This window comes from Sapajus apella, unplaced genomic scaffold (genome assembly GCF_009761245.1).
Source record: "Sapajus apella isolate SASKATOON/1434 unplaced genomic scaffold, GSC_monkey_1.0 scaffold15, whole genome shotgun sequence".
NCBI classification, from domain to species: domain Eukaryota; kingdom Metazoa; phylum Chordata; class Mammalia; order Primates; family Cebidae; genus Sapajus; species Sapajus apella.
The window spans coordinates 18,979,660-19,007,031 of NW_022436955.1; the positions used below are offsets into that span (position 1 = coordinate 18,979,660).

General features: G+C 43.4%; 2 protein-coding genes across 3 annotated transcripts; one reads left to right on the plus strand and one right to left on the minus strand.

The window, feature by feature from the left end:
- Window positions 1–18,044, minus strand: KARS1 (lysyl-tRNA synthetase 1). Of its 2 annotated transcripts, XM_032284489.1 has the most exons (15): window positions 17,880–17,984; window positions 14,020–14,199; window positions 11,682–11,841; window positions 10,298–10,463; window positions 8,761–8,854; window positions 8,220–8,406; window positions 7,978–8,103; window positions 6,253–6,372; window positions 4,868–5,030; window positions 4,592–4,765; window positions 4,345–4,430; window positions 3,011–3,096; window positions 1,720–1,846; window positions 868–1,011; window positions 1–296 (listed from the first exon to the last, which is right to left on the minus strand). In XM_032284489.1, exons 2-15 carry the CDS (start codon window positions 14,163–14,165, stop codon window positions 198–200), a joined length of 1,878 nt encoding a protein of 625 aa, XP_032140380.1. In that variant the 5' UTR covers window positions 14,166–14,199; window positions 17,880–17,984; the 3' UTR covers window positions 1–197. The 2 variants fall into 2 exon arrangements, with proteins under 2 accessions (XP_032140380.1, XP_032140381.1); XM_032284490.1 differs by lacking the exon at window positions 14,020–14,199 and having other exon boundaries at window positions 17,880–18,044.
- On the plus strand, window positions 18,015–27,372 carry TERF2IP (TERF2 interacting protein). The gene is made up of 3 exons (XM_032284498.1): window positions 18,015–18,847; window positions 24,573–24,697; window positions 26,159–27,372. The coding sequence occupies exons 1-3, from the start codon at window positions 18,178–18,180 to the stop codon at window positions 26,561–26,563; spliced, it is 1,200 nt and encodes a 399-aa protein (XP_032140389.1). The 5' UTR covers window positions 18,015–18,177; the 3' UTR covers window positions 26,564–27,372.

The following is a 27,372-nucleotide window of genomic DNA, read 5'->3' on the forward strand; positions in this document are numbered from 1 at the left end:
TAAAGAGAGGAGAGGACAAATAGTTTATTTGGTAACAAGGATTAAAAGGGCATTTTAAATTCCTTGCCTCTCTTCTGATGGCTGAACCGAACCGCAGCAGTCAAGTGGAAAGCCACACACAAGAATTCCCTTGCAGACCTTGACCTTTTATAGAAATGCAAAGACGCCTGAGTTATACAACTTGCAATTATTATTTTCTAGACAGACGTGCCAACTGCTGTACTTTCCAGCGTATCAGTGGCTGCTACATTCTCCTTCTTGTCTTCGGGTTTCATGGCAGGAAACAGAAGTACTTCCTGTGGAAGATAGAAATGTACCTTGAAGCTAAGGAGCACCCTGAACATTTTTTCACAGTTATCTACCTATTCCTTTGGCTTCTGTTATTGTTACCACCAAAATCCAGAGATGAGTATATTCCAGCTGAAAAGACACGTGTTCTTGTATTTCAACTCAGACCCTCTCAGTTAGATGACAAAGAACAAAAGCATAGATAGCACTGCCTAGGGCACTACATCAAAAGGATGAATAAACACATTTCTATTAAAATTTGGTTTCCTCATCTATAAAAACGGGCAAGTTTCTACACCTCATAGGCTGACTTAATTAGCTGAAATAATGCATGGAGACTTCCCTGGATCCTCCATAAATGCAAACAATTAGTATTCTTTCTGCCTCTGGTAGGAAAAATCCCAAATCCTTTAATGTCAGAGGCTCTGGCCCTCCTGTGAGTGGCATAGAACTCCTCTGCCTGCTCCTCTTCCCTGTCCAAAGCCCTTCCTTAATTTTCTCCTCCAGGCCCACCATGTCCTGCCTCCAACACAATGAACTTCTTTAGGGCAGTGTGCACTGTGGAGGGCTGCTACATACCTTGATGTTGTTGGAGTCCGTGAGAAACATGGCAACTCGGTCAATGCCCATGCCCCAGCCAGCCGTGGGGGGCAGCCCGTATTCCAGGGCGGTACAGAAGTTTTCATCTATGAACATGGCCTCATCATCACCTGCAGCCTTGGCCTGGAAGAGGAGAGAACCGAAAGGTGACCTTCTTCTAGGATATCTCAGTGTGTGAGTGACCATGTTAGCAGGCTCCAAGGGAGAGGTACCATCATTCCAGGGATGCTCCCGACACTCAGGACTTGTTGGGAATTCATTTCCTAGTAACTCCAAGATGCAGCTGTTTCTTTCAAAGACCTGGAGGTCAGGACTGATGAAACTGACCTCAGAACACATACAAATTTCTCTGAAATAAAACACTTCCACTGCCTGGGGCTCTGGGACTCCAAACAGGTTAATTCTCGGAGCCTCTGTGACAATTCCAAAAGTCTTTCTCGCATTTTCTGAAGGCAGCCCTCAGTGGCAGCAACAGCTGCAGGCAGCTGTGTGGGCTTTGTCTTCTCCATTAATCTTTACCTGCCTCCCAGCCCTAAGCCACCTCAACACATGTACAATCTAAGAAAAATAATGTTCCTGTTTGGCAAGTGTATTTTCAAGGCAAGTGTCATGCTTCCCATAGGGACAATCCTAACTAAGTTTCTCTTTAGGAACTAGAGAGTCAATACCAGGTGAAGTCTCCATCTTGAAATGTGACTTCCTCCAGCAAAGCTATGGCTTTATCCTTCACTTCTGAAGTCACCAAGAATGTATACATCAATACAGATCAGGGTTAAGGCTGGTATTGCCTGATGAGCAGGCACAGATTCTGAGCATAGTCCCCTTCCTCACCTTGGCCTGTTCTTCAAAAAGCTGCCGCTGCCGCATGGGATCATTCAGCTCAGTGTAGGCATTACATATCTCTTTCTTCATGACAAATAGCTCAAAGCGCTCTGTCAGACCCTCTTTAGAGCGGTGCCTATGGATAGGAGATCAACGAGGAGGTTGAATAACAGGCCCCTAATGATCTAAAACAATTTTTTTTTTTTTTGAGATGGAGTCTTGCTCTGTCGCCCAGGCTGGATGGAGTGCAGTGGTATGATCTCAGTTCACTGCAAACTCCACCTCCTGGGTTCAAGTGCTTCTCCTGCCTCAGCCTCGAGTAGCCGGGAGCACAGGTGCATGCCACTATGCCTGGCTAAGTTTTGTATTTTTAGTGCACAGGGTTTCACCATGTTGGTCAGGTTGGTCTAATGATCTAACATCTAATACAATAATTACATTCTAGTGGACTCAAAAGTGTTACTGATTGCAGACTTCAGACTGCAACAAATCCTTTGGTACAAAAGTGAGGAGGGTGAGAAAGACAAGGAAGGTTTAATGATCTTCCTAACAAGCCAGTGTGGCAGACTGTTACAATGGACCACACCTCTCGTATTCATGCCCACATGTAGTCTCTTTTTTTTTTTTTTTTTGAGTTACCCAGGCTGGAGTGCAATGGCGCAATCTTGGCTCACCGCAACCTCCGCCTCCTGGGTTCAGGCAATTCTCCTGCCTCAGCCTCCTGAGTAGCTGGGATTATAGGCATGCACCACTATGCCCAGCTAATTTTTTGTATTTTTAGTAGAGACGGGGTTTCACCATATTGACCAGGATGGTCTTGATCTCTTGACCTCGTGATCCACCCGCCTCAGCCTCCCAAAGTGCTGGGATTACAGGTGTGAACCAGCGCACCCGGCCCATGTAGTCTCTTTCACATGGACTCTGGGCTGGCAACATGTCTTGGTTTGGCCAATGGGATATCAGCAGACACTTGATGTGTATTTGCACAATGTGGTTTATTCTTTTGGAAGCTTCCCCTTAGAGCCCAACTGCCATGCTGAAAGGAAGACCAGGCTGTGCTGTCAGAAAGGCCACATGAAGAGGCCCTGAAGGACAAAATCCTATGTGGAGTGACAAGAAGGAGAACCAAAAGTGCCCTGGCAGAATCCCCATTTAAAAAATAGCCACTTGGGTTATCCTAGTCAACACCACCCAGCAGAAAGACCATCAGTCAACCCACAAAATCTTGACAATGAACTGCTGTTTAATACCACTAAGTTTTGGGGCTGTGTTATGCAGCAACAGGTAACTGCAATCTTACCATTTAGCCAAAGGGCTCATTATCTGTGGGTGATCACAGATGAACGTAGGATTGATGCAAGTTACTTCCAGGAACTCCCCTACAAGCTTAATGAGAAAGCAAAGCAGAATTAATCACCATTTCTGAATAGTATTTGATCATCCCAGCTTAGGCAGAAGACCTCAGCTCCCACCCAGCTGGGCTTATCCTATAACCTTTTATTTAATTAATTAATTTAGTATTATTTTTGAGACAGAGTCTCACTCTGTTGCCCAGGCTAGAGGGCAGTGGCACGATCTCGGCTCGCTGCAACCTCCACCTCCCGGTTCCAGCAATACTTGTGCCTCAGCCTCCTGAATAGCTGGGATTACAGGTGCCTGCCACCATACCTGGGTAATTTTTCTATTTTTAGTAGAGATGGGGTTTCACCATGTTGGCCAGGCTGGTCTCGAACTCCTGACTCAGGTGCTTTGCCCACCTCAGCTTCCGAAAGTGCTGAGATTACAGGCGTGAGCCACCATGCCTACCCTATAGCTTTTTTTTTTTTTTTTTTTTTGAGACGGAGTCCTGCTGTTGCCAGGCTGGAGTGCAGTGGTGCAATCTCGGCTCACTGCAACCTCCACCTCCCAGGTTCAAGCGATTCTTCCGCCTCAGCCTCCCGAGTAGCGCGTGCCACCATGCCCACCTAATTTTTAAGATTTTAATAGAGACAGGGTTTCACCATGTTGACCTGGATGGTCTTGATCTCTTAACCTCACGATCCGCCCACCTCGGCCTTCCAAAGTGCTGGGATTACAGGCCTGAGCCAGTGAACCTGGCCTACCCTATAGCTTTTTTTTTTTTTTTTTTTGAGACGGAGTTTCACTCTTGTTACCCAGGCTGGGGTGCAATGGCGCGATCTTGGCTCACCGCAACCTCCGCCTCCTGGGTTCAGGCAATTCTCCTGCCTCAGCCTCCTGAGTAGCTGGGATTACAGGCACACGCCACCATGCCCAGCTGATTTTTTGTATTTTTAGTAGAGACGGGGTTTCACCATGTTGACCAGGATGGTCTCGATCTCTTGACCTCGTGATCCACCCGCCTCGGCCTCCCAAAGTGCTGGGATTACAGGCGTGAGCCACTGCGCCCGGCCCCCTATAGCTTTTTAAAGGCTGGAAAGGATTAATTGGGATAACACACATAAATTATTTGGCACAGAGCTTAGTATGACAGTTTGTTAATTCTCTCGTTCTCTCTTTAGAGTTTTCTTGTGAAGCTGCAGAAATGAACTCTCCTTAGTGGGGTTGACTTTCCCAGTGAATAGGAACTGTTCAGCACCAGATGGGGATGTGGATGACAAAGGTGGGGCCTCTCACCTTGTCAAGAAGCCTGGCTGTGGTCCGAGGTGGAGGGCATTCAACAGCTTTTGCCACACAGATATCATCAAGAATTTTGCGAGTTTCTGGGATACAAATGCACAAGTTAGGGCAGGAGACATCACACTAGCCAAGTAAAAATGTACATAAAGAGGACAGCGTGGGAATTCTAGCTCTGATCCAATCAAATTCAGAGCTGAACTGGAAGGAGGGCCTTACAATGAAGGACTGAGTGCAGTCACTTTACCTTCAGTTTCAAAGAGGTTGGTTTCTGGCAGCTTCATCCCCAGGGCTTTCTCAAGCTCTTCTATCATGCTGATTCTCCGGAAGGGTGGGGTGAAGTCAATTTCATAGGCCTGGCCCTCTGGGCCATCTGGGTGGTAGGTGACTTTATAACTGCCTGTAATATGCTTCACCATCCCTGGGAGAGAAACCTGTTATTTAGCGGGGATGAAACCCAGGCAGCCCTCCTCTGAAAGCAGCATATCAACCCCCCATGAGTGTGACAGAGAGCAGGAGTCACCTGAAACCATTTTCTCCGTGATTTCCATGAGATCGTGATAGTCTGCATAGGCCATGTAGAACTCACAGGTGGTGAACTCAGGATTGTGTGTCAAATCAATCCCCTCATTCCGGAACTGGCGTCCAATTTCATAAACCCGGTCGATGCCACCAACCACAAGCATCTAACAACAACACATGGCCACGGTCATGACAGCTCATCTTGTATTAATAGCTCTGGGAAGTTTCAGTCTCCAGAAGCTGTAACTTGGTTTTCACAGGTTAGGCATGCTCTCAGGTCTCTAGTCAAATGCCAAGCATCCTGCTCTCTTTAGAACCTTGTAGTATGCATAGTTACCCCTCTTTTTTGGCTGCCCAGGATTTCTGGATACTCTTCTTGTCTTGGGCATCCCACATTATTGAGTCTGAACCTCCCCAAGGAAGCAGCATCTCTTGGGGTTAGGTTGTAGTCAGATACACTAGTGAGACTTCAACATGGAAGCTACTAACAGAAGACGCGGTATTGCACAGAATTCATTTTGGTGAAGGGGGCAAGTGATTGACCCAGAATAATTTCTAGTTATGTGGTTTCCAAGCCCGATTCTCTGATCGTTCTGAAGATTGTGAGCTTCCTATAAAGCTGAGTAAATTTTTATTTTGTTTAAACTAGTTATAACAGGTTCTTCTGGCTGCAACTAAGAATTCTGAATGATAATCTTCAATATTTACCTGGGAATCTGAAAAGACATCTTTATAGCGATTTGAAAATCCTGTTTTTTGAGACGGAGTTTCCCTCTGTTGCCTAGGCTGCAGTGCAGTGGCAGGATCTTGGCTCACTGCAACCTCTGCCTCCCGGGGTTAAAGCGATCCTCCTGCCTCAGCCTCCTGAGTAACTGGGATTACACGTATCTGCCACCACACCCAGCTAATTTTTTTTATTTTTAGTAGAGACGGGGGTGAGGTTTCACCACGTAGGCCAGGCTAGTCTCAAACCTGACCTCAAGTGATCCACCTGCCTTGGGCTCCCAAAGTGTTGGGATTACAGGTGTGAGCCACTGTGCCCAGCCTGATGACACTTATTTCCAACTTTCCAAGAGACCAGGCTCTTTCTTTTATGAAAAACTTAAATCAGGTCTAATTAAAACTATATCTTAAAAGGTTTAGGGGAACCAAGGTAGGTAAGAAGTGCCTGTATACATGAGAAGACAATCCCTTTGCCTGCAACGCTCTATCGATCTTGTAGAGAAATTCTGAAGTGTTACTCACATCCACACACCTGACCCATTAGAACACTTTCTTGGCTGTTTTACTCTCTCTGTTCCTTGTATTTCTGACTCTACCTGTCTAGCCAATGGTTCTCCAACTTTCTGCCTCTTTAAGGGAACAAGGTGTATTATTATTGACTACCTTATGGTAGAGTTCTGGTGCAATTCTCATATATAAGTTCATGTCCAGCTCATTGTGATAAGTGATGAAAGGCTTGGCCACAGCTCCCCCTGGGATGATGTTCATCATGGGAGTTTCAATCTAAAAAAGACAAGGAGAAACATTCAGTCCTAAGATAACCAGAGGCCTTGGGGAGACAGATCATCCTTTGCATGTAATATAGTCTAAGCCTGTTATATCCCAAACTAAATGTTAATGCAATTGCTTGACAAAAAAGAACAGATAGTATGATTTTCTACAACAGTGTCTCAATTTCTATTAATACCTAATACTGTTGGAATTCACTTGGAGTAGTTGGCAGAACATTAATATTGGGAAAAGTTATATACGTCTCAAACCTTTTGGAAGGCCAAAAGTTTTTACTGCAGCAGGCAGAAGGTGGCCAGCCGGTTCATTAAGTTAGGGAGAAGACAGGGAGGAGGCTTTCCCAGTTAAGTCTGTTTACCCCACATCCCTTTGTCTCTACTCTGTTTATTCATGTAAACTTTGTGCTGGATGGCCCTCTCTGGGGAAGATCAAAGAGGAATTGCCTGTTAATAGCATTTACTCTGGGCCCTGGAACCTAAAGCTTTTGTTAGTTGTAAAACCATTCTCTTAACCATGTTAATTATTCACAAGTATGTTAACTTAGAACCTCTGTCAGGAATAACTGTGTGGAAAAACAGGGAGTCTGGGTTGACTGGTTGCATTTCACCCTCTGAAAGCAGCCAACGGCCATCACTACTGCACTTGAAACACTGTAATGGTGTGAGAGTGCATTCATTCATCCCTGGTTGAGTCAGGGTCTGCACGTCAAATTCTGCAGTTGGTGACCGATGTCTGATAATACCATTAATATAGGACCATGAACTTTCATGAGCTGAGAATCTAAATGGATACAGCATTTCTTGAGTTCAAATTGCAGTATTTACTAAAAATTTAGGATGGTCCGAAGGTAGTACGTTATCTCAACTGATCATTTAAAAATTTAACTGCTTATATCCTGACTTATTCTACATCTAGAAATCCATCCTATAGAAATACCTGAACATGTGTATAAAGATGCTTGTTGAAACAAATAATGCAGCATTAAGGAGGAATATCTATCTCATACAAAGAGCTCCAGAATATCTTGTTAAGTGAAATAAAGGCAGGTCCATCACAATACATATAATGTGACTTCACTTATATTTAAACCAAAAATAAAACCCCTCCAAAACATTTACATGTATGCACTCCATCTGCAGCACACATGTGTACGTATGTATATATGCCCAATAAATGGCATGGAAGGATACACATCGAACTCAAGTTAGGGGATGGAAGTTAGCTGGGAGGAAAGGGCACCTTCAGTTTTGCTTCTATTTAATTTATTGTTTAAATTTATTTTATGGTATGTGTGTTTGTCTTTCTCATATGATTAAAAAATATTTCTTAATGCTACAAAAAAGCAAAATGATTTGAATACATATTGAATGTGGCATCATTAGCATGTGGATGGCCCTATACCTTGTCCATTATCTTGGAGGTCAAGTCCTGCCTTCCTAATCAGGACAAGGTAGAAGAGAGACAATGGTGAGAAAGGGGACAGTCTCATTAAGCAAGAAGAATCCTGACAAAGGATACACTTCGGAAAAGGAAGGCAAGGGAGAGTAGGAGGCAAGCATTGTAAGGCAGCTCATCATGTCAGGCAAGAACTCTCCTTACCTCCAGGAATCCCAGCTCATCCATGAAACTTCTTATATATGTGATGATCTTAGAGCGGGTGATAAATTTCTGCCTCACAAAGTCATTCAGGATCAAGTCCAAGTATCTCTGGCGATACCTTGTTTCCTAAACCAAGAGCAGCAATTAGAAATCACTGGTTCATATGGTACATATGATTCAATGGTAGGATAAACAAACAGAAGGCACCTCCTTGCCACAGCTAGGAGGCCATGAATGCTTACCTTGTCTTTGAGGCCAAAGTGAAGATGAGGTAACATATGCAAACAGGGAGACAGCAGTGTGATCTCATATGGAATGATGCTCAGCTCACCCTTCTTGGTCTTCCCAGGATTCCCCTGAACTCCAATTATGTCTCCCCGACGCAGTTTGTTATTAATATGAATAAATTCTTCTTCTGATTTATAATTTCTGAGTGAAAAGGAAATGTGATTCAGTAACAATTCAAATAAACACTACTGACCACTGGTTTCCTCTGGAACCCTCAATCAACTGTTAATACCTAGGTAATGTGAGCCCGAGAATGATCTCAGATTAAGGGGTAACTATTAAAAAAGGACTATTCTTTACTTTACCGTCACATAACTTGAAAGCAGTCATTACTTTATAGGTGAATAGATGGTCATGTTACCTTCTTTTCAGCCTTGCCCAACCATATCCCACTCCTTCTTACTCTAATTTCAACTGTCAATAACAACACATCAGCCTATTGCCATGTTCTCTAGGCCAACCACGAAAGGTCTATAACTGTATATTTCAAGATACCTGGAATTGGCCATGACTTGCAACTTCACCCCCTCTCCTCGAAGATCATAGAAGATGAGCTTTCCCCCAGAAGCTCTTTTGGCATGAATCCTACCTAGAAAAGAGGAGCAAAAATATTGACTGACAGAACCAGAAGTCATTTTATAGTATCAATGTCAAAAAAGCTCCGCCTGGATTTTTTTTTTTTTTTTTTTTTTTGAGACAGAGTCTTGCTCTGTTACCCAGGCTGGAGTGCAGTGGCATGATCTTGGTTCACTGCCATCTCTGCCTCCTGGGTTCAAGTGATTCTCTTGTCTCAGCCTTGTGGGTAGCTGGGATTACAGGTGCGCACCACCACGTCCAGTTAACTTTTTTTTTTTAAGTAGAGAGGGTGTTTTGCCATGTTGGCCAGGCTGGTCTCAAACTCCTGGGCTGAACCTATCTACCTGCCTCAGTCTCCCAAAGTGCTGGGATTACAGGCATGAGCCACCACACCCAGCCTGCATTTTTTTTTTTTTTTTGGTCAGGGCAGAACACAAAGAAGTACAATCTGATTTTAGCTTGAGGTCTGATACCCACCTTTGCCCTCAAGCCAATGATCTCCATTCAAAGCAGTTAAAGACATGCAGGGAGATCTGACCTTCAAGATAGTCACCAGATGCCTGAAGATGGTGGTGGTGGCTTGTGCCTGTAATCCCAGCACTTTGGAAGGCAGATCACCTGAGATCAGGAGTTGAAGACCAGCCTGACTAACACACTGAAACCCTGTCTCTACTAAAAAATACAAAAATTAGCCAGGCGTGGTGGCATGTGCCTGTAGTCTCAGCTACTTGGGAGGATGGGACAGGAAAATCGCTTGAACTCGGGGAGTGGAGGTTCCAGTGAGCTTAGATTGCACCACTGCACTCCAGCCTGGGCGACAGAGCAAGACTGTGTCTCAGGAAAAAAAACAAAAAAAGACTTTAGTAAAATTACTGCACTTTAAACAAGAAATCTTTTGGGCAGACAGGAAGAAGGAAATGTTTTAGGTGCTGGCAGGAATTCTCTCTGGGTGGGAGGATTACTGGTAAATCAAAACTTTCTCTGCTTGCTTCTTTGATTATTCTAAGTTTTCTACAACTAACAGTGTTACTATTTGGTGGGGGAGGACAAGGAAAAGATGTGATTTTTTTTTTTTTAATTTAGGAAAAGAAGATCTCACACAAGATAGTACAACTCCAAAAGAGCAATGTTTTAGAAATACTGTCTCAGTGCAAAGCATTCTAGGCCAAAGGCTAGAATTCTTAGAAGCCTGAGACTTCTACTGCTGTCTCTTGCTGACGAACGGAACCCTTACAGAGAAAGCCCCTCTCTTTGTAGCACTACCTGATCTGGAATAGGAGTCCATGTCTCGGGGCGGCTCTACTTTTTTCTGTGAGTAGGTACAATGGCACTGTCCTTAGTAAAGTAGCTTCAGACACAGGCTCCTTGAGAACAAGACCAACCCAGACCTTCCCTTGTGCTACCGAAGCGGCTGCCTTTTGTGGGAGTTCGGTGATTTGCCAGGGAGAGTTCCTACCTGCCACTCTTAAGGTGATGTCAGTCAGGTGATCCCCAGGCTGCAGGTGACTATATTCTTGGATGAAGTCGGTGAGTGAGATGTCTACATGGAACTTGTGTGGGTATGGATCTTCCCCAATGACCTTCAGTTGATGAATTGCTTGACTGCGGATTTTGTAGTATTGCTGTTAAAAAAAAAAAAAAGCCCTTGAAAAGCTGAACCTGGTCAGACCAGTGGCCCATCTAGCAGAGGGTAGTACTCTGCCCCAGAGTGACCCTAATACATTGTTTACTTTAATCAAGCCCTCTGCATTATAGGATTAGTAATGTGGAGTGAGATCTGTACTTAAAATATGCAGGGTGGTCAGATCCATAGCTGGAAATGAAGGCCAAAATCCAAGAGTCAACAAAAAGAAAAATCAGAGCTCTGTCTAAAATCACAAAAGTTTAATTGGTATAGGTGGCTTTGTTGTCACTTTTGTAGACGGCATTTGCAAGGTGAGTTGAGTCATTTATCTTCTGAACTACTCTCCTGCCTCTGGCCACACATCAGACTTTTCCCCAGGGCATGGGGCCTGGAGAATGTAAACAAGGAATACTCTACAGCAACCAATTAGCAAAGCTTTTCTGACGGAACCTTTCAACTCTGCTGCTTCAGGGGAAAAGCAGCCTTAGAAATTTGCCGACAAATGAGGATGGCTGGGTTCCAATATAATTTTACTTGTAAAACCAAGGAGGGGGGCTGGGCAAGGTGGCTCACACCTGTAATCTCAGCACTTTTGGAGCCCTAGGTGGGCAAATCACTTCAGGCCAGGAGTTCAAGACCAGCCTGGCCAACATGGAAAAACCCTGTCTCTACTAAAAATACAAAAATTAGCTGGGTGCTGTGGCGTGTGCCTCTAATCCCAGGCCAAGGCAGGAGAATAACCTGAACCGGGGAGGCGGAGGTTGCAGGGAGCTATATCACGCCACTGCACTCTGGCCTGGGCGACAGAGTGAGACACTGTCTCAAAAAAAACAAAACCAAAAACCAAGATGGGAAGGATAAAGTAGGGGTATGGAGAAGTGGATTTGGCCTGTGGAATGCAGTCTGCCAGCCCCTGGTCTGAACTAAACCTTAGGGAATCTTTAGAGACACTTTCCTGGGGCCTCAAGGCCAAGCTAATTCCAAGAAAGGTTAATTCACTTAGGAATGTTGAACTCTCCCAAATGCCTTTTGGAGGCTGACATAAAAAACACTCAGGTCTGTGCCTTTAACCAGATGGAGTGGCAGATCCTCCCTTATCCCTGGCAGTGACCCTGGGCATACTTGTCCCTTCTACTGTCCAGTCCCAAGGAATCTGCCATAAGCCTCATCAGACGCTTTCCTGTGCCCAGCCATGCTGTTGGCCCAGGGAACTCACATTTGGGTCCAGGCTCTCTTCCTCAGGACCCACACCATTGTCAGTAGTGTGGTTGGTGGCAGCAGCGGTGGCTTGGCTTAGCTGTTTCTCACTGAGCTCTTTCTGCTTTGCCTCCTTCTCTGCTACTTTCTTTTCAGCTTTCAGGCGTCTCTTCAGCTCACTGTTGGAAAGATGAAAGCATTCAATGTGTTAGCTGCCTGAGGAGTCCTCTATATTCTGCCCCTAGCCACTTATCAAAAATACGAATTGCCTGGGAGAAGTGCTGTTGCTCAGTTCTATTCCCCTCAATTCCACACTCACAGCTCTGCTCAAGTCTCTTGTCACTAAACTCTATGTGAAAGACAAAATGGATAAAATAGAACAAAGATGTAAAAGATCACTCTCAGTTCTGCTTGCCAGTCTCAGGTCCCTAGTATTAGGTCCCAACTAAAACCAAAATGACCAGGACAAAGAAAATCCAACACATTAGTCTTGAATAGGAGAAAAGATTTTCTAGAAAATTAGCAGAATAGGCTTTTCTTGAGCTAACTGTTAGGGAGCTCCTTGAGGACAGCGACTGAATCTTAGTTGTTTAGTGTCCCTTCTAGAAGGTGAAGTTCGTACAGATCTTTTTTTTTTTTTTTTTAATGAGACAGAATTTTGCTCTGTCACTCAGGTTGGAGTGCAGTCGCACAATCTTGGCTCACTGCAACCTCTGCCACGCTGATTTTGAGGGATTCTTGTGCTTCAGCCTCCTGAGTAGCTGGGATTACAGGTGTGCACCACCATGCCCAGCCAATTTTTGTATTTTCAATAGATATGGGGTTTCACCATGCTGGCTAGGCTGGTTTCAAATTCTTTGCCTCGTGATCTGCCCGCCTCAGCCTTCCACAGTGCTAGGATTTACAGGTGTGAGCCACTGCACCTGACCTGTACAGTGCCAGATCTAACACATGACAAGGCAACATCTCTAACTGTCTGCCACCTCCTCTCTATTCCTCCCTGAAGTGAGATAGCTGGCTTCTGGCACTGAAGGAGAGCTCCCCCACCAACAGTCTCTCCAAGAATGGCTGTCAGCATTGGTCTTACTTTGCCCACTGGAGCCTGACTGAGACAACAAAGTAGAGCAGCGTGCAAAGCACCATAGTACAGGGGATAATATACCATCTTTGTAGTCAGGCTGAATGGGACTAAATTCCAACACACTTGTCAATTATGTGACTTGGACAAGTGAATTAACTTCTCTCCTGCAAAATGAAAATAATAGACAACCTCCACCAGTTGTTGTGGTGTGTATTGAGATAATGTTTGTATAAAGGGATGTCCCTGACCCTGGCATTTAGTTAATCAAATGTGAGCTATTCTAGGTATCTTTCACTATCTTAACCCTTTACTCTCTGTGCCTCGTATAGAAACCATACCAGTTGAATATATTTCTGGCTAAATCACTTGCTATCCAAATTCTTGATACCACTTGAACCTCAAAAAACAAAGTGATGTGGACAACTTTGAGCTGTTCTTTATGATATGTTCATATCTCTTATGGTCTGAATTTGTCATGTGAACCCAGAACCAAAACATATTGGTGTAGGGAAGGACACCTTTACTATTCCAAGAGAACTTATGGATCATTCTTTCAGACTACTGAACATAATCAATTATTCTCCAACACTGAACCACAGCAAAAGATCTCAAGTCATGCTTGCATACTTTCTGGCTTTAGAGCACATTCTTCATTTTCAATATGAATTTAGAATAACTTAAAAAAATGAATTGAGGTTTTGAATCTTTCATCTTTTAAACATGAAAAACGGATGCTGACTGTTTCAAAGTTGACAACTTTTCTACATACAATGTCTTACAACATTTGTAAAGACAACCTTTCCAAAACACTGTGCTGGTACTATCACGCTATAATTCAGTCAGTGGACTGTCTAGTTCTTCTAGAATTAAGATAAATCTGTTTTCCACTCAACCAGGTGCTCCTCTTAAATCAAGTCAATCTTGAGGATAATCCAAAAAGGTCCTAGAGATAGCACTAAGATTAGAAACCAAATTAATCTCAAGAGCGAACAGAACCCAAGAAAGACAGAAAAGGGAAATAACTGGCATTTAGAAATTATTTATTCAAACAAGGGTTTTGTTCTAGAATAAGATCCACATGTCGTCTCAAGGCTCTTAGGAGAGATGATTCTAATTTATTAAAGAGAAAACGAGAAAGGGCTATTGGTTTTGGTAGTAGGGCTCCTGTTTCCTTAGCAACAAGCCCAAAGACTTAGCCAGGGGCTTAACAGATAATGAATTATGTAAGGAAAGAATTTTTGCTTCCAGAGCAATAAAGAAGGTAATGGGCACCAACCTTCTTTGATCAGAAAATGGCTTGTCCTTGTGAGGCGCTGTCAAAGGAGCAAGTTGACCCAGCCGCAGTTCCCTGTGACCCCACTCTGCCCAGGAGGTTTTGCGCAGGGACCCCCTAACAAGCCTTACAGCAGCTTGCGTCAACATGGCAGAACACCCTGGAACTAACGATTACCACCACCTAGCGGGAAACACAGAGATGTGGTGTCAGATGGGACAGACGGGATATATATATCCAACCAACTCTCTTACGGGTTGTGGGGGGGGCCTGCTTCTACTACCTTTTAGCCCCATTTAACTTAAGACTCATAACTGATAGCAATCCTGTAACACTCCCTGTGCTACAACTGTAACTGACAATGTTCTTAGTCCTGACTATGGAAAAAACATGCATACCTGGGGTCAAAAGTCAACAACAAGCAAATGGACAGCTTATAGGTAAAAATGATCACAACGCCCTAGAATATTGGAACAGGATATGAGGCACTTTCTGAAGCCCCTGAAGTGTGATTTCTCACTTGGAGAGGAAATACATGGCCACAAGATGGCTATAGGAAGCATATAAAATAAGAGGAAACTGTTACTGTTAATTGCAAACTCTAGACAAAAACAAATGCAAGCCACACAAAAGCACAAGTCAAAGAGAAGACTTGTTTGGAACTCTAGGAACAAGGGGAAAGGAGAATTTCAGGAAGGTTCTTTGACTACATGTTTATACATTATTAGCACTGAAAGGCAACAGAATTACAGAGATCACTTTCTTTACCGTGTTCAAATAAATTTGAGGAGTGTATTTCATTTGGGCAGGGAGCACAACTGTTTTTAAACCTGGAGTCAATACCTGCTTTTTTTAGTGGGGGGGAAGATGGAGCTTTGCTCTGTTGCCAGGCTGGAGAGCAGTGGCAGGATCTCAGCTCACTGCAACCTCCGCCTTCCGGGTTCAACCGATTCTCTTGCCTGAGCCTCCCAAGTGGTTGGGACTACAGGCACGCAGCACCACGCACAGCTAATTTTTGTATTTTCAGTAGAGACGGAATTTCACCATGTTGGCCAGGATGGTCTTGATCTCTTGGCCTTGTGATCCGCCTGCCTCAGACTCCCAAAGTGCTGGGATTACAAGCGTAAACCACCACGCCCAGCTTAAGCTGGTGCTTTCTAAAGATTTCAGACCAAGGAATTTCCAAGAACAATTAGAAGGAAATGGTAAAATGGCTGGGCGTGGTGGCTCAAGCCTGTAATCCCAGCACTTTGGGAGGCCGAGGCGGGTGGATCATGAGGTCAAGAGATCGAGACCATCCTGGTCAACATGGTGAAACCCTGTCTCTACTAAAAATACAAAAAATTAGCTGGGCATGGTGGCGTGTGCCTGTAATCCCAGCTACTCAGGAGGCTGAGGCAGGGGAATTGCCTGAACCCGGGAGGCGGAGGTTGCGGTGAGCCGAGATCGCGCCATTGCACTCCAGCCTGGGTAACATGAGTGAAACTCCGTCTAAAAAAAAAAATAAAAAAAATAAATAAATAAAAATAAAAAAGAAGGAAATGGTAATCATAAAATATTATTTCAGCCCAAGGTAACTAGAGGAATACACATCAATAACAAGACAACGTGAGTAGTGCTGTGCAGTCAGTACACAGAGCATGGGCTGTGAAGTCACAGGCTTGATTTAAGATCTCTGCTCCAGTGCTCTGGATCAGTGCTAGACTATATTTTAGGAATCCACACTTTAGTAATACATTCAATTACCAGGGTCTCAGTTTATTAATTTGAAAAATGGACAGTAACTCTTCTCTTGCAAGGTTATTATTGAGATTAGACAGAAAGCTTGTAGAGATCTAGCATTGTGCCTGGCACAGAAAAGCTGGTCAAAAAACTAGTAGTTGTATTTAATCTTAGAAGTCAGTGAAGCAGGGAGTGTTGGCTCATGCCTATAATCCTAGCACTTTGGGATGCTCAGGCGGGTGGATCACCTGAGCTTGGGAGTTTGACACCAGCCTGGGCAACATGGTGAAACCCCGTGTCTACTAAATTACAAAAATTCAGCTGGGTGTTGTAGCACGCGCCTGTAGTCCCAGGTACTTGATAGGCTGAGGCACCAAAATTGATTGTACCTGCGAGGCGGAGGTTGCCATGAGCCGAAATCACACCACTGCACTCCAGTGAGAGCAACAGACTCTGCCTCCACAAAAAAAAAAAAAAAAAAAAAAAAGACCCTTAGTAAAGAGGAATTAACCACTTTTCTCAGTTAAAACCTAAAAATCACTCTGAACTGGAAACCTTGCTTTCACCTGTGATGTACAGTCCTAAAATTCAATTTAATGTAACTGATTATCACAGGTGGTTTGAAAGAATGAACTAAATTTTAGGATTGTATAATATCACAGACACAACACATTCAATTAAATTTGACTTAACAGATTAAAGTCCAATCTATTTGGTCCAGGACTGTGGCTCTCGCCTGTAATCCCAGCACTTTGGGAGGCTGAGGTGGGTAGATCACCTGAGTTCAAGACTTAGAGACCAGCCTGACCAACATGGAGAAACCTAATCTCTACTAAAAATACAAAATTAGCCGGGAATGGTGGTGCATGCCTGCAATCCCAGCTACATGGGAGGCTGAGGCAGGACAATCACTTTAACCCAGGAGGTGGAGGTTGCAGTAAGCCAAGATCACACCATTGCACTCCAGCCTGGGCAACAAGAGCGAAACTCCGTCTCAAAAAAAACTCCAGTCAATTTTCTCTAAGGTAGCAGTCCAAAGACCAGGTTCCAAACATTTATGGAAATCCATCAGATTACTCTAATAAAGGACAATGTATTAGGGTACTATCAAACGATAAACTTAGACCATTTCTCTTACACTTTTTCTAAGATATTTGAAGCACAAAGCTAGCAACACAAAAGGAAACATCATTTCTTTTTTCTTTTTTAAATTCAGGATCTGGCTCTGTCACCCACGCCGGAGTGCAGTGGCACGATTTCAGCTCACTGCAACCTCCACCTCCTGGGTTCAAGCGACTTTCCTGCCTCAGCCTTCCGAGTAGCTGGGTTTACAGGTGCGTGTCATGGGGATTAAGCCCCCTCATATGCCTCTGGAATGGTACTATGTACCATCCTTCCTAGCAATGAGAAAACACTCAATGCCTGTGTGTTGTGGTTTAAATGAGGAACACTAATGAGAATATAAGACAGCCAGTTCTTATATATGTTAACCTACACACTCCAAGGATTTGGGAGTGGTTGACAAAGATATCAGGCTAACTTAAGACGGTCTCTATTGTTAGATGTTGATCACTCAATACTCACAGATCCACTGAATATCTCATATGGGTAGATGCACGAGTTTTAGAACTCGTGTATTAAAAGATCCCTTTTAATACATAACGTTCAGAATGACCTTAGCGAGGGCGAGAAGATTTTGAAGGTCTTTCTGAAGAGCTAGGATATTTAACATTTCTCCAACTTCCTCGTTTACTGAGTGGCTCAACAAAGAATGGATTTCTCAGAAGGAGAATGAAGGTAAGCATTCGCTTTTCCAAAAAAAAAAGAAAAAGAAAACGATGTTTCGCTTTTCTTTCCTGATACCTCTTAGTTCTCGTCCTAGCTCCTCCACCACAGTCTCTTAACTTTAGGAGTATGATAGTGAGGACCTCGCAGGTGCCGGCTGGGACCGGGGAGCCGGCGTGCCCGGGGCATCCCGGGATATGTGGTCTGCAGCGCGCAGCCACCACGTCTCGGCATGTGCGTACCCATGAAAGCCGGCAGGAAGGCCCCGGCACAGCCGCCTAGGAGGGAACCTCGTGGTGCTTTCCAGCCCGGACCCTCCTACCGTAAAGGCTTTAAAGACTCGCAGCGACACTTACTTCTTGCTCAGTTTCGGCTCGGTGCCATCCACTTTCACCTCAGCCCCGTGCACAGCTGCCATCTTCCCGGAGGCCCTGACCCAAAAGTAACGAGGATAGTACGTTAACTTCCAGGTCACGGTGCGAAGCCCCACCTCTTCCGGGGGAGAGGGGGCGGGAGCTATCGACGCGCGGCGGCTGCTGTTGAGTAGGTTCAGTTCTGCGCTTCGCCGCCGCTGCGTTGACAGCTCAGTTACTTAATCGCTCCGGGTGCCAGGCGCTTGCGAGGGGGCAGCTCTTCGAGTGCTCGGCGTCAGACATGGCGGAGGCGATGGATTTGGGCAAAGACCCCAACGGGCCCACCCATTCCTCCACTCTGTTCGTGAGGGAGGACGGCAGCTCCATGTCCTTCTACGTGCGGCCCAGCCCGGCCAAGCGCCGGCTGTCGACGCTCATACTGCACGGCGGCGGCACCTTATGCCGGGTGCAGGAGCCCGGGGCCGTGCTGCTGGCCCAGCCCGGGGAAGCGTTGGCCGAGGCCTCGGGTGATTTCATCTCCACGCAGTACATCCTGGACTGTGTGGAGCAGAACGAGAGACTGGAGCTAGAGACCTATCGGCTGGGCCCCGCTTCGGCGGCGGACACGGGCCCGGAAGCAAAGCCCGGGGCTCTGGGCGAGGGCTCCGTGGAGCCGGAGCCGCAGCGGCTCACTGGGCGGATCGCCTTCACGGATGCAGACGATGTGGCCATCCTGACTTACGTGAAGGAAAATGCCCGCTCGCCCAGCTCCGTCACCGGCAACGCCTTGTGGAAAGCGATGGAGAAGAGCTCGCTCACGCAGCACTCGTGGCAGTCCCTGAAGGACCGCTACCTTAAGCACCTGCGGGGCCAGGAGCATAAGTACCTGCTGGGGGACGCGCCGGTGAGCCCCTCGTCCCAGAAGCTCAAGCGGAAGGCGGAGGAGGACCCGGAGGCCGCGGATAGCGGGGGTGAGACTGCTGCGCCTGGGGCCTCGCGGACACCTGCGCGGGTGGGGCTGGGGTCTTTTCCTGGCTGCCTGGCGTCCATCTTGGCATCTTGGGTAGCAGCACTCGGCCCCTCCCCCTGTTGACATCCGGGTAAATTTGCACCATTTTGTTGCTTCTTCACTCCCTTGTTGTTTATTACTATTTTTTTTTTTTTTTTTGCGGTGGAGTCTGTGTTGCCCAAGCTGGTCTGAACTGAGCTTGAGCGATTCTCCCGCCTTGGCCTCTCAGTGTGTTGGGATTACATGAGTGAACCACCACGCCCGGCCTCTCGTCGTTTTTATGTTTAAATTTTTTGAGTGGGGGTCTCGCTCGGTCGCCCAGACTGTGATGCAGCCGCGCGATCACGACCCGCTGCAGCCTGGACCTCCGGGGCTCAAGCGAATCTCTGCCTTAGCCTCCTAAGTATCTGGTACTACACTCTCGTGCCACCAGGTCCCGCTAAATAAAACAAAAACAAAAACAAAAAACAAAGAAAAAAATTCTAGACATGGAGGTCTCGCTGTGTTGCCCTTACAGGTCTGGAACTCTTGGGCTCAAGCGATCCTCCCGCCTCGACTTCCCAAAGTATTGGGATTACAGGCATGAACCATCGCACTCAGCTTCTCCGTCTAGTTTTAATTTACTTTACCATTTACTATAATATTGACATGGTTCAATATTCGAAAGTATATAGAAAATTCTCTCTTGGCTGGGTGCTGTGGCTCAAGCCTGTAATCGCAGCACTTTGGGAGGCCGAGGTGGGCGGATCACCTGAGATAAGGAGTACAAGAAGAGCCTGGCCAACATGGCGAAACCTCATCTCTACTAAAAATATAAAAATTAGCCGGCCGTGGCGGCGAGTACCTGTAGTCCCATCTACGCAGGAGAATCGCTTGAACCCAGAAGGCAGAGGTTGCAGTGAGCCGAAACTGCGCCACAGCACTCCAGCCTGAGTGACAGCGAGACTCTGTCTCAAAAAAACAAAAAAGGAAAAAAAATTCTCTTGTTCTTCTTGCCCACCACCTACCCAAGGGATAAATGGCTTCTTGTGTTTCTTTTAAGAGATACTTCACAGACGCCTTTTTAAAAAAGATTGCTGCTATGTTCACGTAGATTCAGTACAAAGGCGTGCCGAATGTTTATTTTCATGCTCTGGCATAACTGAATGCCTATGGACTTAAGAAGGTTCTCGACAGTTGGAAGTTCTCTTTCTGTTCTTGCTTAGGTGAAGTGAGTTTTAATGCAGTTGAATTGAAAATTGAGTTTCAAAAAAAAAAAAAGGGAAATTAGGGTTCGGGATGGCTGGAATACAGTACAAGGCTATTAAGATGTGCATTTGCTAAGCTGGTCACTTAATAAACAGTACCTGCTCTCAGTTGAAAAAAAAAAAAAAGATATGCTTTTGATGTATCTGGCATTGACAACTAAAACTGACAGACCCTTTTGTTTAAAGAAGCATGCTGCTGCTCCTCCCCCTCTGTAATCCTCCCACCTTTTCTTTGCCTGTGTGACTATTCCATTTAACACTTGAAGCCTGGGGAGTAAAATTTTTTTCTCCTGTTCAGTATGCTTAGTAGGCGTTTTATTTTTGGTAAAAGTGGCATTTCAGCTTCATTCAGCGTATATTCGAGTGCCGGACATTGTTGTCCTTCTAGAGTATAACAATAAAAGTCCCTGTGGTTATGGAGCTTTTAACCTGCTAGCTGGGGAGTGGTAAGGGCTATGGACAAAAATAAATCAGGGTGTAAGAGTTAGGGAGGAGGATTTTCCTATAGGATGATAAGAGAAGGTCACTCTCATAAGCTGATGTTTAAGCAGAGACTGAAGGAAGTGAAAGAGCAACCCAGGTGGATATCTGGGGAAGAGGGTTCCAGGCCGAGGAAGAAGCCAGGGCAAACACCCTGAGGTGAAAGTGTGCCTGGTGTTTTTTTGGAGCCATAAAGAGAATACAGTGGCTGTAATGAAGTAGGAGGGAGAATTAATTATAGCAGATGAGGTTAGGACTATATGTATGGGTAAAGTATGTTATCATGTAAGGCCTTGCTTTTTATTTTATTTGTATATCTTGAGACAGAGTCTTGCTCTGTCACACAGGCTGGAGTGCAGTAGTGCAATCATGGTTCACTGTGGCCTTGATGTCCCAGGCTCAATGGGTCCTCCCACTTCGGCTTCCCAAGTAGCCGGGACTGCAGGCATTTATCACCACACCCAGCTAATTTTTGTATTTTTTTGTAGAGACTGGATTTTGCCGTGTTGCCCAGGCTAGTCTTGAACTCCTGGCCTCAGGCGATCTGCCCAACTTGGCCTCCCAAAAGTGTTAGGATTGCAGGTGTGAGCCACCATGCTGTGTCCAAGCCTTGCTTTTAAATTCATGATGTTGGGACTGTTGGCAAGCCATTCGGAACTTAGGACAACATTAATCTGGATTCATTCTACCCGTCTCATCTTTTAATAAAATTGGATATTTAAATGTAAAAATTAAAAATTTCTAAAATGAGTAAGAGAAGATATGAATGAATATATCAGTACAGTGGGAGTTGTTCTGAACCTTTTGTGGTTCAGGATGCTGCCTGATACACCAGAAGAAGAAAGTAAAAATGTTAGCATGGTGATAAGTCATGCAGCCAAAAAGACTAAGAAAAAGTTTTATATATTTGATTACCTGAAAATTAAAAAGTTCTCATGATAAGTAAAGTCAGCGAGCATGCTGGAAAAATATTCCCAGTACATTGCAGTAGACTTAGTTTCTTTAATGTCTAAAGAGCTCTTTGTTATTAAGAAGTCATTAAGTGAAAAGAAAACTAATAGAGAAATGAGAAAAGGAAATGGAACAGGAAGTCCCCAGAAGAGGAAATAAGTAAGCGGCCAATAAACAAATGAAGAAACATTCTGTTATTAAATGAAAGTAAATCAGACAGGGTGCGGTAGCTCATGCCTATAATCTCAGCACTTGGCAGGCCAAGGCGGGCAGATCACTTGAGGTCAAGAGTTCGAGACCAGCCTGGCCAACACGGTGAAACCCTATCTCTACTAAAAATACAAAAACCATCCAGGCATGGTGGTGTGTGCCTGTAATCCCAGCTACTCGGGAGGCTGCGACATGAAAATTGCTTCAGCTGGGGAGGTGGAGGTTGCAGTGAGCCAAGTTCAGGCCCCTGCACTCCAGTCTGGGGACAGAGCGAGACTCTGTCTTAAAAAACAAAAAAAAGAGAGAAAATAAATCAGACCCTGAGCAGAGGGTCAGTATAAGGTATACTTTGATCCATGAGACCCATGAGATAATAAATATGCATGTTGGAATTGTTTTGTGTTTATTTGATGAATTAAGGTAGCTTCCATTATACAAAATAGAATGAAAGATCCCCAAGTATTTATTTTTTTTAAGCAAATCAGAGCATGGAGATAGATTTTATCTATAAGACTGGTAAAAGTCAATACAATGGGTAATATCCAAAGTTGACATATGGGAAAACAAGTATACTACTGCATTGTTAATAGAAATTGATAGGATTTTTTTGGGGGGACATTTTGACAATCTCTGACAACATTTATAATGTATATTCCCCTAAACTTGGCAGTTTTGCTTCTAGGAATTTATCCAGTAGATAAACTCAGAGTACAAATGGGTAGGTACATACTGAAAAGGCAGTCTCCCTATTTACACATACCCTTTCCCTGGGTCCTTTCCTAGAGGCAGCCTCTATTATCATCCCTTGTCTGTTACATGTCCCCTTTGCTGATAGTAATACTAGCACAGTAGAGACATCAGCTTATTCTGTGGTTTACTTTTTTTTAAACTTAATGATTTATCTTGAAGTGTTTGTGTGTCTGCACAAAGCTTTTCCTCATTCTTTTCTCATAGATTGCACTGTATTTCATTATGTGAATAAACAGTAATTTACTTTTTATTATAGAGAATTCCAAGCATTTTCAAATATAGAATAGTATAATGAACTATACTGCATGTACCCATCACCCACCTTCACCTGATAGTAGTTCATGGCATTTTTTAACTCTACCTTTCATCCCAACTTCTTGGACTATTTTGAAGTAAATGCCGGACATCATATCATTTTATCTATTTTAGTATGTATATCTAAAAGATAAGGCTTTTTAAAGTTACTATTTAAAAATTTTGTTAAATATATACAGTAAAATTAACTTTTTATGGTGTACAATTATATGTATTTTAAAAACTTGATTGTAGTAAAATGTATATACCATAAGATTTACAATTCAAGTTTTTTTTAAGTGTTCTATTCAGTGGTGTTATTCAGTGCATTCACATTGTTGGACAAATATCACCACCATTCATATCTAGAACTTACTCATTTTCCCAAACTGAAACTCCATGCCTTTTATTATTTTCTGCTTCTAGAGGTCAGAAACATGCCTGTTAAACACAAACTCCTATTTCTCCCTCTCCTTAGCCCCTGGAAACCACCAACATGTTTTCTGTTTCTATGAATTCAATCTTTCTAGATACCTCATATAAGTAGAATCATGTAATACTTGCCTTTTTGTGTCTGGCTTATTTTACTTTGCATAATGTCTTCCGAGCTCATCCATATTGTAGCATGTGTCAGAATTTCATTCCTTTTTAAGGGTGAATAATATTCCATTGTATGTATCTTGTTTCCATCTTTTGTCTATTTTGAATAATGCTGCTGTGAACATGGGTATTACTAGTATTTGTTTGAGACCCTGCTTTCCATTATTTTAGGTGTATTCCTAGAAATGCAATTGCTGCATTATATCATAATTTTTTGTTTAATTTTTTTTTCCTGTCGATTGTCATCATGAAATTATATTGAATTTTTTTTGAGGGACTGCTGTACACTTTTCCAGTTATATGTGTTTTAACATATGTACATTTTTGTAATCACCATTCAAATCAGGATTTAGAACAATTCCATCTTAAAAAAGTCCCTCTTGCTGCCCCTTTATAGTATATTTTAGTAAGTAGCAAAGGAGCAGAGTTGAATCTTCAGAGAATAAAATGTAATTGGGAAGGAAGAGGATGTTTAAAGTTAGGAGACCCTCCTTTTTGTAGATGGTATATGGTGGATTGTGGTACATGACCCAGATGTGCCTTTGGCTTTTGGGGGAGCTGCCTTGCCCAAAGTCCTGTCTTCTTAGGGCTGCCACCATCCAGTGACTGATATTTACAGAGTTAAAAGTCTCTGCTTCTTGGTCAGCTCTAAAGGGACTTCCTAGCTCCAGAGTTGCCCATGGTTTTGGCTGAGGCCTTGTTGTCACTCTTTCATAAATCAGCTTCTCTCTCTGTCCACTCCTGCTTTCCTTCTCTTCCACAGAGGTTTTCCCAAAATCACTCCCTAATTATTTAAATGTTAATCTCCATCTCAGAATTCGCTTCCTAAGGAACCCAATTTATGACACATTTTTATTAATTTGCAAAGTCTGTAAATACAAAGCAAAAAATGAATTAAACTTGAAGAGCATTTTTGTATGTGAGAGTCTAAGAAAAATCATCATTTGGATGGTACATCTTTTCAGAAGCAAGCATAGCAATGAATGAATGAGCATGTCGTAGGCTTTTCTTACCCTTCTGAATCAAAAACAGATGTCTTCTGATAGAAAAAAAAGTACAGGCCCCTTTCTGGTGCAGAGCTCATCCAGCAGCCAATATATTTTGATTTATGTGAAACAGGCTACTGCTAATCCGTGCTGTTCTTCTCTTTAATAGAGCCACAGAATAAGAGAACTCCAGATTTGCCTGAAGAAGAATATGGGAAGGAAGAATTGCAGGATAACGAAGATGCAGTCAAAAAGATGCTTATAGAAGCCACCCAGGAGTTTGAGGAAGTTGTGGTACGTTAACTAGATTTACTCATTATTTTTGTCCCTACCTTCATTCTTCTTTGAAACTCGTTGTCATATCTACCTTTTTCATCTGCCCGGGGCCCAGGAAAGGAGAGAGGAGGTCAAGATGGAAAGGGAATATGGAGAATGAGACTGATCTGGGCTTCAGACATGTTGCCCCGAAGCTTTTGCTTCACAAGCTTTTAGTTTTTGGCAGGACAAGTTGAAGGGGGAAAGGAAGAATAATTGGGTGGAATAGGGACAGTTATATAAACAGTATAAAGCATCCCACTTTGAGTTCTTTGATCTCAATATGTTTTTCAAAAAGTTTACAGTAATTGTTTTTTCTTTTTTTTTGAAACGGAGTCTTGCTCTGTCGCCCAGGCTGGAACTTCCTGGGTTCCAGTGATTCTCCTGCCTCAGCCTCCTGGGTAGCTGGGTTTATCAGCATGTGTCACCACACTCAGCTAATTATAGTAATTTTTTTATCAAGCAAATTTAGCTTTTTGTGTACTTTGAGCTTTTTTGAAATGTTTTAGTTCTTTCCATATTCAGTCTAGCTTCTATTACTCTGTTGTAATCCTGTATTTAATAATAGCTATAGAGAAAGACAGGAGCCGTGAAATAATGATAAGTTTTTTAAATGTCCAAATTATATGTATATATTTTTCCAGGATAAATGGTCTTGTGAATTAAATTTTCATATCAACGCGAAGAAAAATGGTTAGACTTCAGTCTAAACGAGGGAAATAATTTAAAGTTTCTGTAATTGATGAGTGAGGAATGCACAGAAATTGGCAGGATTTATGGATTGTTGCCTTTTGTAGTCTGTGCTTTGTTTTATTATTTGATATTTGGTTCATTTTCCATAAACTTCAAACACCCGGCTCTCAAACATGACCTACCTAGGCCTCTTCTCATATACCATGCTTTGTAATCTGTCTAAATGTAGTATAGTTTGGAAGCCCTAATATATTCATACAGCAGTGCTTTTTGAGTACTTATTATGTATAGGCATTGGTAGGTATTGGAGATGTGGTGATGAGCAAAACATGCAGTTCCTGCTCTTAGGAGCTTACAGTCTTGAGAGTGAGGTCAAACATTTAACAAATCTAATGAACATGTGTGCACATATATTTTGTGTATATGTGTGCATCTCTTTATATATACATGTATTTTTCATATTCAGTGTAGCTTCTTATATTCTGTTGGAATACTATAGTTAATTTCACACATATATACACATATACTCCCCCTACTTCCCCCCCACATACACACACACACACACACACAGACAGACACCTGACATGAATAAATGTAAGAAGGAACATAGCATATTAAGAGGAACCGAAAGAAGCCCAGTGGGATTGGAATGCGGAGGGCAAGGGGGTGATAGTTGGAAGAGACCAGATATTGTAAGAATTCAAGACTTGGTAATTAGAAACTGGTTTTATTCATCATTCTGTCTAGGTGGATGAGAGCCCTCCTGATTTTGAAATACATATAACTATGTGTGATGATGATCCACCCACACCTGAGGAAGACTCAGAAACACAGCCTGATGAGGAAGAAGAAGAAGAAGAAGAAAAAGTTTCTCAACCAGAGGTGGGAACTGCCATTAAGATCATTCGGCAGTTGATGGAGAAGTTTAACTTGGATCTATCAACAGTTACACAGGCCTTCCTAAAAAATAGTGGTGAGCTGGAGGCTACTTCTGCCTTCTTAGCATCTGGTCAGAGAGCTGATGGATACCCCATTTGGTCCCGACAAGATGATATAGATTTGCAAAAAGATGATGAGGATACCAGAGAGGCATTGGTCAAAAAATTTGGTGCTCAGAATGTAGCTCGGAGGATTGAATTTCGAAAGAAATAATTGGCATGATAATCAGAAAAGAAAAAAGTCATGGCAGATGAGGTGGTTAAAAAAATTGTGACCAACTTTAGAGAGTTCTTGCATTGGAACTGGCACTTATTTTCTGACCATTGCTGCTGTTGATCTGTGAGTTATAGACTTTGTAGCCAAGCACAGTTGTAGATGGGGATAAAAAGAAAAATTGGATGTATTTGCAGTTTTCCTTGAACAAGTATCAATGTGTTTACGAAAGGAAAAGCTAAACCAGAGAGGAGTTGGTCTACATAGTAGTAATCCTTTGCTGGAGTGGAACCCTTGCTTTGTTAGTGTCAAAGTCAAAGGAAATTTAGGAGGCATTGGCCATTTCAGGCAGCATAAGTAATCTCCTGTCCTTTGGCAGAAGCTCCTTTAGATTGGGATAGATTCTAGAAATATGGGAATCTAGAAATATGGGAAGATTTAATTATGAGGCCTTGAACACGGATTATCCCCAAACCCTTGTCATTTACCCCAGTGAGCTCTGATTTCCCTACTGCTTTGAAAATGCTGTATTCATTTTGCTGACTTAGTATTTGGGGACCCTGCTCCTTGGCTGTTCTTTTCATGGAGCCCTTCTCAGTCAAGTCTGTAGGATGTCTTTCTTGACCTACCACTCAGTTTTCTTTAAAACACGCACACAACCCTAGAGAGTCTTAAGAATAATCTTACCTGGTTAATGTGTTTCTATTTATTGAGTATAGTTTGTGCTAAACATTGTGTTAAATAGTGGATTGACTCCACGTTGTTGTGTTGTTTTCATTGTTGAAAATAAATATAACTTTGTATTTGAA